Raw genomic sequence first — 12,865 nt, forward strand, 5'->3', positions numbered from 1 at the left:
TGTAATTCCACATCTCATGATGAATTGTAATAACTAATTAAGTTAATTTGACTTAGTTGGCTCAGTTAATTTGAGTTGAGGGTTTAACTAGAGTCATGTAGAGTGTCTCCTACAATTAGGAGCACCAGTTGAGTTTATTTTGAATTATAACTATTTAATTCAGTCTAATTGAGTTAAAGTCAGTTAAACTAGTTCCAACTGATGGAGGAATTAGTGGGAGGTCTATTAGTGGGGTGTTGCCTACGGTATTGGGGTGTTTCCTGAAGTAGTGGGGTGCTTCTTGCAGTAGTGAGGTGTTGCCTGAAGTATAGTGGGGTGTTTCCTTAAGTGAAGTGTGACATTGCATGTAGTACAATGGGGTGTTGCCTAAAGTGCAGTGTGGTGTTGCCTGCAGTACAGTGTGGTGTTCCCTGCATTCAAGTGTGGTGCTTCCTGCAGTGATCTACTAGTAAACTAAAGATTCACTCATAATTAACTCATGCATGTCAAATCAGAGAAATACCCAATTGAGATTGGCGTTTAGGGACAATGTACTATCACTTGTAAAATCATCTAAATTAAACTGATGGTGCATGCAATTAGAAAAAGGCATACGAGGATTGCGTAATTCATGATTAAGGAATTTCCTAATAAAATAGAGGCTAATTCCTTGAGGATCAACACAACAAAATAGGGGTTTGGGCAAGAAAGAATTTAGCTAAGTATTGGTTTGAGCTTTTCTAGGAAGCAGTGAGATAGATAGAGATAGTGCAGAGGTTGCTCGGGCTTGAGAAAAGCATTGCAATCTTATCATATTTTCTTATTAATGTAATATAAAGATAATAGGGGTTTTTTAGTCATGGCTTTCCCCATAAAATAATTTTGTTATGTGTGATTGAATTCTTTCTCTTATATGCTTCGTGATTTCATCGATCATTTATTGTTTTTGCTCATGAATAGAAAAGATTCAAGTCAATTATTTTAGCATAGTACAATTTGTAGAGGTATCAGAGGTGAAATCACTATAGAATAGGAGAATACGAGTTTCTCTTTTGCACGAGAAATCGAATTTGCAGTATCATACTTCAGAGCCAACATGATGTCATTCTATGGATAGAGACTTGAATATGCCCTTGAGAGTAGTTCAAACTATATTTCTTGGAAGGACGGGATGGAGGCAGTGTTGGAAGAAAACGGGCTTAAGGAATTCATAGACAAAGATATTCCTAAGCCTCCAATAGCTGATGCTCAAGATATGGCAGAGTGGAGAAAGTGTGTGGCAAAGGCAAGAAAGATTATCCTAGAAGGAGTTCGAGATCATATTGTCCTGAACCACCATGGTAAGTTGACTCCATTTACAATGTAGAAGGCCTTGACATACCCGTTTAAAAACAACAGTGACCACAGGAAGTTGGCACTGAAGGACAAGCTCAGAAAGATCAAGATGGAGAAGGGCGACACAATGCTGAAGTACTTGACCAAGTTCACCCAATGTAGGGATGATCTTGGAAGTGTCGGTGTTACAATTGCTAAAGAAAATATGGTGAACCTGAAACTTCTAGGACTTCCCAAGAGCTGACACAACTACCAGGAATTAGTTAATGGGAGGGAGAAACTACCAGAGTGGGAGCGTTTGTGGTCCGACTTGGTACAAGAAGAGATTTGACGGAACATCACAGATGGATCCTCATCCAAAAATGATGAGGAGGAGAACTATGCTTTAGTTGGAATGGCGAAGAAAGGGAAGGGGAATTCATCCCATTCCAAATCAAATTATAGTCAAGGCGACAAGAAGAAGGACATGTCAAAGATTAAATGTTTTCACTGTCACGAGTTGGGACACTATGCCACGAAGTGCCCTCACAAGCAGTCTGGTAAGAATCCCTTAGGAGGAGTGGAAGGTGAAGCTCTTGCTTTACAATTTGAACTAGATTTCATCCTCATCGCTTGCATGGTGACATCATTGATGGGTAGTGTGTGGTACCTGGATAGTGGAGCCTCATTCCATATGACCGACAACAAAGAGTTCTTCAGTGACTTAGAGGAGAAGGACCTCCAGATGCACATCGAGAAGGGAGATGATGGGACGTATTGCGCAACCGATATTGGTACTATTACCCTTCAGAGGGAGCTTGGTTGTCCTGTCACATTGAAAGATTTCATGTATGTTCCGGGTTTGAAGAAGAATTTTGTTTTAGTTGCCATGTTGGAGGATCGTGGCTATGATGTGATATTTAGCAAGGGAAAGGCTTTCCTCCATCACATAGCCTCAAGACAAGTGAAGTGGATCGGGGTTTCGGTAAAAAACCTCTACAAATTGGATGTAGAAAATTGTGCTGCTTTGAGCATAAAAGCAGAGAAGGAGTAGAGCTAAGACATCGATGATTTGTTTCATAAAAGATTGGGTCACTTACACCACAGAGATTTGAAGATCATGCAGCAAATTTCTACAGGACTTCCCAAGAGTACACTAGAGTAGAGAGACACATGCAAAGGGTGTACATTGGGGAAGTACACAAAAGCTTCCTTTCATGATAAAGACATTAAAGCACAATCAATCCTTGATAGAGTTCACTCAAATGTGTGTGGACCGTTCTTGACAACCTCCATGGCCAAACATATGTATTATGTAATATTTGTTAATGTTTTTTCTCGTAAGTGCTGGATTTTCTTCATGCAGAAGAAAGATTAGACGTTCTTTAAATTTTGTGAATTAAAAGCACTTGTCGAGAAAGCTATTGGCAGGAAAGTTAAAGTTCTCAGAAGTGATAATGGTGGAGAATATTTGTAGAATGAATTCAAGAAATTTTTTCCATCAGAAGGCATTCGACGGGAATTAATAACACCTCATAACTCACAAAAAAATAGGGTGGCTGAAATGAAGAACACAAGTATTGTGGGCGCTGCACAAGTGATGTTACATGATCAGGGCCTACTGTTACACTTGTGGGTTGAAGCATGCAACAGAGTTGTTTATTTGTAGAACACAAGTCCTCATCGAATTATCAAGATGAGTACACCAGAACAAGCTTTTGCAGGTAAGAAACTAGAAGTGGCACACTTCATGATATTTGGTTCATCAGTCTACTGTCATGTTACCAAGGATGCACAGAAAAATCTAGAGCCAATAGCTGAGTTGGGCATATATTTTGGGTACACTGATACACCTCACAACTATCGGGTGTACTTTCCATCCAATAGGATGATAGTGGTTCGTAGAGATGTGAAGTTAGATGAAGAGAAGGACATGATATGTTCCTTTGAGAGTGAGCTTTAGTTACATGCAGATGAGGAGCTTTTAGCTCCAAAGGAGGAACCTTAGGATGATGTGGAGCAGCCACGTGGAGTGAAGTAGAGAGTGGAAGTACCCACTCATGCAAAGACTTCCAGAGATGGAAGGAAGCGCAACAGAGAGACTGATGGATTGATGCATGATGCTAGAGAGAAGTTGGGAGCACCCACATCACAGTGCTGGCAGAGGAGGTCACCAGATCGATACACTAGCTACATGGCTCTGATGAGAAAGAGTGTCGAGGTTGAGCCATCCTCATTCGAGGAAGCAGTACAACAACCAGTATGGGTTGATTTCATGGTTGAGAAGTGTGTCTCCATTATCAGAAACAATGTTTGGGAAGTGGTCCCAAGACCAATAGAAAATTCAGTGATGAGTTCCACATGGAGAGCAACAAACCCATGGAGACTCCTCTAACAAGTAATTGGAGAAAGGAAAATGCTACTTCATGTGAATTAGTGGAGGCTACTATTTATAGAAAGCTTGTGGGTTCACTTATGTATTTGGTGAACACGTGACTAGACATATGTTTTGCAGTTAACCAACTTAATCAAGCTTTATTGGAAGGCAACTAAATATGTGTTAAGATACCTCAAAGGCACCACTGAATTTTTTCTTTGCTACACACAGACAGAGGGAGTGAAGCTTTAAGGCTTCACAGATGTATATTGGGCAGGGAGTCCATCCGATAGAAATAGCACATAAGGGGGAATCTTCAATACTGGGTCAGCATCAATTTCTTGGTATAGCAGGAAGCATAGATCAGTTGCACTCAATTAAGCTAAAAGCAGATTACATGGCTACTAGTCAAGCAACTTGTGAGGCTATTTGGATGAGGAAGATCTTGGTTGGGGTATTTGCTCAACAGATGGATTCTACAATGATTTACTGTGACAACCATAGTTGTATCAAACTCTCTGAGAATCTAGTTTTTCATTATTGGTCCAAGCATATCAACATCGGGTATCACCATCTACGATATTGTGTGCAGAGGAGAATCATGTTGTTGGAGTACATTCCTACAAAGGAGCAGGATGCAAATAGTTTGATAAAGGCATTGTCATATGCAAAATCAAGTTTCACAGAGGCAGGATTGGGGTAGCAGATAATTTGTTTCTTATTGAGAGGGAGTGTTGAAAATGCAACAAGAAAATCCTAACTTAATTTTGTCCTTGAATTAAATTGGGAATAAAATTGCAATTCCACATCTCATGACAACTTATAATGGTTAACTAAGTTAATCTGACCTAGTTGGATCAATTAATTCAAGTTGAGGGTCTAACTATAGTCATGTAGAGTGTCTCCTACAATTAGGAGCACTAGTTGAGTTTCTTTTGAGTTGTAATTATTTAATTTAGTCTAACTGAGTTAAAGTCAGATAAACTAGTTCCAACTGATGGAGGAAGTGGGAGGTCTAGTAGTGGGGTGTAAGGTAGTGCAGTGTTGCCTATAGTAGTGGGGTATTTGTAGAAAATCATGTAGATTCACAAGCTAATGCAATTTGCTAAAGCAAGAGACAAGAATCTACTTCTACTCGTTATAGCGGAAGCCCATAAACATCAAGCAAACAATAATCAATAGGGGAAGAGAATAAAAGGAAAATAACAAAATAAATATTGAAGGAAAGCCACAACTCAAAACCCCACTATTTGTTTCTTGTTAATCCATAAAATCAAGATGAAATTACAATTCTTGTTCTCTCTAGAACAATCCCATCACTCAGCAAATTCAATCTCCAACTCATAAGCAAGCTCAAGGCCAAAGCTTAGCCTTTTCGCATGCTCTCCAAGTCTCTATTCCAATGTGTAATTCCTATGAAGGATAGCTTGTATTTAAAGGGAAATAAAGCCTCTAAAATAGCATAATCCCTCAAGAATCAGTTCCTGGTTGCATGCACTATCAGTGCAACTCATAAAAATCTAAAACAAATAGTACACTGTCCCTGCACTCTAGTCTCAACTGGGTCTTTCTCAGAATCAACATTCATGAGTTTCTGATGAGTAAATATTCAGTTAACTAGAGTAGCACTACTGGAGTTCATTAGTGTCACCACTTATTGTTAACTCACTATTAGTTCTCTCAATCAGTTTGAGAACTAATTTAACTGAACTGACTCATGAAACTGAGTCTTTTATTTTACAACTCACAATTAACTCACACTCGACTCCTACAAAGTAGGGATAACATATACATGACTTCCAAAAGACTTCCAACTCGAATTTCCTAAGCTAAGTAAGTTTAATAAACTTAATTTAACTATTTTAGGTTGCTATGAGAATAGAATTCGAATTTAATTCAAGGACAAATTAAATTGAAATTTCTTGTTTCCATTTCTCAACAGTGTTGCCTACAGTAGTGGGGTGTTTCCTGAAGTACAGTGGGGTGCTACTTGAAGCGCAGTGTGGTGCTACATGTAGTACAGTGGGGTGTTGCCTGAAGTGCAGTGTGGTGTTGTCTGTAGTCAAGTGTGGTGTTGGCTGCATTGATCTACTAGTAAAATGAGGATCACTCATAATTAACTAATGCATGTCAAATCATAGAAAGACCCAGTTGAGATTGGAGTTCAGGAATAGTGTAATATCAATTGTAAAACCATCTAAATTAAATTGATGGTGCATGCAATCAGAAAAAAGGCCTGAGGATTTCACAATTCATAATTGAGGAATTTCCTAATTAAATAAACACTAATTTCTTGAGGAACATCGCAAGGAAATAGGGACTTGGGCAAGCAAGAATTTGGATAAGTATTGGCTTGAGCTTGTCTATGAAGCAGTGAGATAGATAGAGATAATGCATAGGTTGCTCGTGCTTGAGCAAAGCATTGTAATCTTCTCATATTTTCTTATTAACACAATATACAGATAGCAGGGTTTTTTTAGCTATGGCTTTCTCCAAAAAATCACTGTGTTATGTGTGATTGAATTCTTTCTCTTATATGCTTCATGATTTCATTGATCGTTTATTGTTTCCACTGATGAATAGAGTAGATTCAAGTCAATTGTTTTAGCATATTACAATTTGTAGTTTGAATCTACAAGGAATTTCTACAAATTGTTAGTAGCATCAAGGTCATTACTACTCTAAAGCAGTTGGAGTCGTGAGTGGGGAGGGGGGGGGGTCTATATACCTTAGTGTTAACTATAGATGTATCAATGTAAATGTTGTAAATATGCTCATATGGATTCTTAGTGCAAAGATCAACACCAAGGGACAAACATTGATTTGATGGACATGTATTTAATGTAAATATAAATGTATGGGTCATGTGCTAAAATTGTCACGGTAAAATCAAGCTATGTAAATATTGATGAAGGAATATAATATATTTTAGGTATAAATGCACACTTAGGACCTCTTCTATACATAATTAGGGCTACCTATGTTCACTTTTTTCATCTACTAAACATTCCATAACATTAGTCACTTTGTTTTTTTAGTAAATCTATTTTTAGCGAGGGGTGCTACCTACTCGGCAATGACATGGCTATTTCATATACATTTGTACATATTCCCTATTCTCTAACTACCTTATCCATGAGTGTGTACTTCCTCTCTTATTTTGGGAGGATGTATTATCCACAATATTTTCCATTCTCCAAGGTAAATTTTAAGACATGGAACTTATATAAAGTGTAGAAACCTTAATGAATCATACCAGTCTTTAACAAGGAAAATGTGAAATATTTGATGATATTTTTCTAAAATTATTCAAATTTCTAAGGTTTTTATATAGTTTCTATAAAATTTTGGCTATTTTCAAGTAGAATAATTTTATCCTATGGAATTTGAGTGAATATTTTTTATAAAAAAAACAAAAATTAGTGACTGTTTTTTTGGGAAAAGCATGCAAAATTATCCCATGGAGGAAATTTAGCCCCAAATTTTTTTTCCTACTCACTATATGAGTTTATCCTTTGACTTTCACTCTTATTTTTGGAGTTTTGTGAGTTAGGAGTCCTATGAGGGATTTAGTACTTTAGTTCTAACTTATCTTTTACTCCACTTATCTTTAGTTAACCCTATTTTATATTCTTACTCTTTTTTAGGGTCTCCTACTTCAATTTTAGGCTACTAGCTAATTAGTGAGTGTTTTTTTTTCTAATATGGATACACTATGAAACCCCAACCTAGTGTGCATTTGTTTCCTCTTAATGAGTGTTTTAAATATGTATTCATGTCAATAAATAATACACATAAGGGTTATGTAAGTAATTAGAATTGGTCTCTTGAGCTACTTTTTTTCAATGCAATTTCATTATCTCTTCTTTCTTGTTATGCAATTCCTAGTGTAGTATTTTTTACACAACTTTATCTTGTGCTTATGCCTAAAATCGAACATGTTATCAGAGCATTAGAGCATTAAGGAGGAATAATAACATATTATTGCATGTCATACAAAATTGAACAGCTCAAAGAGGATTGATCAACCAGATATCATTGTGCCTCTTACTACATACAACTAATTTGAGTGGAAGCCCAAGATCCTACTTCTATTATGAAGTAAACAACTCTATAGAATCACTATGGGAACTGAAGCTAAACGCATCACGCTTCAATAGAATGGATGAGGCCTATGTGATTCTATGCTTGTCAATTTCCTCAAATCTACACTTTTAGATTTGATGCTTGTAACATTCCCAATAAAGCTCCAACCAAGTTGGAGAGTTTGTTTAATAAACTTGATGAGTTGAGAGGACATCAACTAGAGAGTCAACTCATACTTAAATATCCTACAAAACTTCTTTACCAAATTCAAAACTTTACTTTAACACACAAAATATTGTGATATTGGTAAAAATAAAAAATAATTAATTAATTCAAAACATATATATATATATATATATATAGATATATATATATATTCACTACTAAACTCTTATAAATAAAGATTATAAAATGCATTCTTTAATTATTAATAACCCAACCTTTCAGACTTTGCAATAGCTAAATATTATTTTTAAACTCTTATAATAAAGATTATAAAATACATTCTTTAATCATTAATTACACAACCTTTCACACTTTGCAATAGCTAAATATTATTTTTAAATAAATCACATTATCTATATGACAAGATGTCTTCCATCCTAATAAAACGCAGAAACACCTAACTACCTTAATTATATATATTCACTACTAAACTTTTATAGATAAAGATTATAAAATACTTTCTTAATTATATATATTCACTACTAAACTTTTATAGATAAAGATTATAAAATACTTTCTTTCATCCTGGATTAAACAACTTTCCAACCCTTTACACTTTGCCATAGCTAAATATTATTTTTAAATAAATCAACATTATCTATATGAGAAGATGTCTTCCATCCTATAATAAAGAGCAGAAACACCTCACTACCTTAATTTGCCCCGGTGAAACATACCTCAATTCAGATTGTTTATATCAAAATTTGGCAACCGTGTCGAGTTCTAACACTATCATAAAAGAGATAGGATTGCCCAGAAAATAGCTTAGTAATTAAATGAAATTTTCCTATGCCACAATTTGAAATTATAACTACCCTTCCTGAAATGACAACTACCATTATACCAACTCTGACATTCATGGAATACTATGGCCTTTACTACAATTCGAGTGACCATTATACCCATCTGTTACAATTTGAAATGATAACTACCATTCCTGAAATGATAACTACCATTATACCAATCTCTGACATTCATGGAATACTATGGCGTTTACTACAATTCGAGTGACCATTATACCCATCTGTTACAGCCATGGAATACTACGGCCTCTTGGATTATGCTCGGTTGCTTTTCAAACTCAACCCCACTCGTCCAATACTTTTTCTTAGTTTTCATAGGATTTTGCTTTAGGGTTGGTTATATTTCAACGAATCTAGGAATCATTCAACCTAATCTCTTGGACATCAATCTCTTTTATAAACGGAAAACACATCGTCACAAATCCAATTTCTTTTAAGCAATAACTAGTACAGCCTTAGTATATTCGCAGATTTGGTATATAGATTATATTCGGCTCCTCTGTCAAACATTTTACAAATAATACGAGGGAAGAAAGAGCGGTCAGTATACCAGAAAAGACGCCAAACAACCTAGCATTCTTTGGAGAGTCAAGGTGTTTGAAGATCAGCAAGGAGGAAGAGGATCTCCACAGAGCCCACTGTTATGAGAGTAGGAAGATATTGGAAATTTTTTAAACACGATTCCATCTGGAATTCTTCCTGACAAGGAATTATGCGACACGTTCAGTTGCAACAGAGACGTCAGATTCAGAAACTCATCGGGTATAGCTCCCCTCAAATGATTTTCATTCAGCTCCAGAGTGTTCAGTTGTGTTAAATTCCCCAGTGTATTGGGTATGGGGCCGGACAGTGTATTGCTGCCGAGATCCAGCACCTTCAATTGCTTCATCACGCCGAGTGAAGAGGGTATCGCGCCGCCAAGAGAATTGTGCGACAGAGACAGGTGTTCCATGCTATTCTGATCCCCCGCATTAGGAGGTATTGAACCCGTGAATTTGTTGTGGGACAAGTCCACGACCCTTAAATTCCCGTCTGGAAAGCGACTCTCAATGGAGAATACAGAAGCTATAGACCCCGTGAGGTGGTTTGAATGAAGGTCTAGAATGGTGAGGTCTCGTAGGGTTTGAATCTCCCCTGGAAGAGTTGATGTCAATGCGTTGTTTGACAAGTTGAGAGTATCTAATTCTGTCATGCTGCCTAGCCATGGAGATATGGTGCCTGTCAGACTGTTGCTGGACAAGTCAAGCAGAGAAAGACGCCCCGGCATCTTTGACAACCACTCTGGAATTCTCCCCTCAATACCACAAGCGGCGAGGGAGAGCTCATACAATCCGGGAAGCTTCGATAGCACTGTGGGTACATTCACAAACTTAAAATTATTGAATGAAATATCCAAGATTTGCAGATCAGAAAGCAGTGATAATTCCTGCGGAAGGCTGCCGGAAAGATTGTTGTGAGAGATATATAGAAACAGAAGCTTAGAAAGCTTCCCTACAGACTTGGGAATCGAACCCGATAGCTTATTACCATTGATGTAAAGCTGCGTGAGGCTCGAGAGCTGACCCCACGAAGCAGGAATAGGGCCGCCGATCATGTTATTCGCTATCGAAAGCCGCTCCAGGTTGACCAGGCCTCCCATAGAAGATGGCAAAACTCCACTCAATTCATTTTCCTGAAGACGAAGAAATCCCAAAGAAGTGATCTTCCCTATGGAGGGCGGGATGCTGCCTCTGAGTTTGTTTGCATCCAGGAACAGGGTGGACAGATTAGTCAACATACCAATAGAATCAGGTATGCTTCCAGTGAGCCTATTGTCAGACATATCCAACAACTGCAGAGAACGCAATTTCCCCAGAGACTGAGGAATGGAGCCACTGAGAAGGTTGTCATGGATATCGAGAGCGGTGAGCTTGCCGAGACGGCTTATCGAGGTGGGAACCGGACCCGTCAACTTGTTTGTGTAAAGATTCAAAACGCGCAGATTCTTGAGACATCCAAGACTGTCCGGAATGCGTCCGCTGAGTCTGTTCTCCGACAGATGCAATTCCTGCAGATTATGGAGATTCCCCAGAGTCGTAGGGATCGAGCCGACGAAATTGTTGTTGTTGAGAATGAGCTTCTTCAGCCGCCAGAGCTTCCCGAGTGACGCGGGAATGGAGCTGGAGATTCTTTTCAAGTCCCCCATCTCCAAAATTTCGAGAAACTCTAAATCTCCCAGGGACTCCGAGAGTGTGCCCTTCATCTGGGTATCCGATATGAAGTCATCACCGGATATGAGCCCCGGTAGCTGAAGCCCCACAACACGACCCGTTCGTTTGCCGCAGGATACTCCCTCCCAGTGGCAACAGTTGGAGCCGTTCCATGACTTCAAACGCCCGGATGTGTCGTCGATAATCCTCCCCTTGAACCCCAGCAGCGCTCCAAGATCTGCTCCCCCACATTGCTGCAGCCCAGCAGTAGTCGACGAGTGACTGAAATTCGGACCGGCCAATGTAATGGCAGTCGTGATAAGAAACAAACAGCGCCAAAGCTGAGAAAAGACGAACATTTTCAGTTACAGCCGAAGCAACAAAAGATTTCCAGGCAAAGAGAAGCTTCTATACAGACTGATCCTCTTCGAATGCTCTCCCAAACCTACACCCCAAGGCTTTTTAAAAGTGAAAAGAAATTAATGTCCCAGTACCCGATTCGAACAACATAAGGGTAAGGCCAGAAGAAGGGCCCGCCCACTGCTATCCGTTTTTGGTGGTGGCAGTGGCTATGTCAGTGAGTGCTGGATTGCTGTCGGAGTGCCCATCCCGCTTTAAATCTAATCCGGCATTGTAAAGGGGTTTCAACTTTGGGCTGATGTAAACATTGGTAACCATTGGTCCGCATTGACCGAGTCCTCCTCGTCACCGATAGTCATCAATTCATTTCGTGTGTTATCATGTCCACTTTTAAGAGTGCCGGGAGGTACAAGGCACTCTTAACCATTCTAGCCTCTTGGCTCTAGTTATGCTATTCTTTACCACACTTGTTAGGTAGGCCATTCTTCTGCAAAAAAGATGGTTAGGTAGGCCATTACACTGTAATAAAAGTGGACACGGAGAAGGAAAAGTAGACACGAAATCTCATGAGGCATTACACTCAATGACATTCGCATTACATCAAGATAGCATCACCATTTCAATTCTGACAGGGACAATACCTTCATGCGCGAAAGGATCTAGGAGCACTAGTTTTCATAATTATGCAAGATCTATGGTCTAGGAACATATCCTTTCCGTCCGTTTCGGATGCCATATTTCATTTTTCCTTGTTTTACATTGAAATTTGGGAAGATGGTTTTTGGTAAGAAGGTAATGTTTCATTATTTAATTTACGTTTTTGAATAGGGGAGGGACGTCATTATTTGTGCGCCATCGATGTGGAGACCCCTGGGATGGCATATGACAGACGCTGAATAACTCTTGTCACGTGTTGCAGTGGGTGGGTGCATTTAAGACAATAGGTAATATGACGTTTAGGGTTTTATTTTGCGTTTTTTGTGGCATGTCTTCGCTGTCATGTGTTATTTTGTTCGGGTCCGGTGTGTGGGTGATGCGCTACGCCGATGATGGCTCCTCTTGGCTCCAGTATTGGTTCACCTGGTTCGTCATTCTGGAGTTGTTCAACGTGTGAGGTTACTTGCAGTGGTTCGTTCCTCATTTAGAGTTTATGGTGTGGTTGCTTTACCACGCATGGCATTGTTGTTTGCAGTGGTTCGTTTCTCATTTAGGGTTTAGGGTTTGGTTGCTTTACTTGTTTCGAGGGGGGTTTAACATTGCCGTTGTTGTTGTTCATTCTGCACTGTCGGGGGTTTACAAATACCTTGGTTGTTGTTTCATCCTCATGACCTGTTGTTTGGGAAGGAGCCAATGGGAGATTCTAACCAGTTTGGTGGTCGACATGCAGGTTTTGAGATCCATGAAGATAAATCTACAAATTCATGGGTTTTTTTTTTGAATTTGTTGTAATTTGTTTGTAGGTTTTTGCCCAAACGTTATTTTTTTCATGTGTTTGCAAGTTTTGGTTGCTAGGAATTTGTGTGGTTGTTGCA

At 38.8% G+C, this 12,865-nt stretch overlaps 1 protein-coding gene across 1 annotated transcript; it reads right to left on the bottom strand.

Annotated features, from left to right (window-relative positions):
* Positions 1 to 8,859: 8,859 nt before the first annotated feature.
* On the bottom strand, positions 8,860 to 11,429 carry LOC149144327 (uncharacterized). The gene has a single exon (XM_089448197.1). The coding sequence runs from the start codon at positions 11,330 to 11,332 to the stop codon at positions 9,389 to 9,391; it is 1,944 nt and encodes a 647-aa protein (XP_089304323.1). The 5' UTR covers positions 11,333 to 11,429; the 3' UTR covers positions 8,860 to 9,388.
* Between the last annotated feature and the right edge of the window lie 1,436 nt (positions 11,430 to 12,865).

This window comes from Pinus tabuliformis, chromosome X (genome assembly GCF_031772625.1).
Source record: "Pinus tabuliformis cultivar Carrire ecotype Pingquan chromosome X, CPIR1, whole genome shotgun sequence".
Taxonomy (NCBI): domain Eukaryota; kingdom Viridiplantae; phylum Streptophyta; class Pinopsida; order Pinales; family Pinaceae; genus Pinus; species Pinus tabuliformis.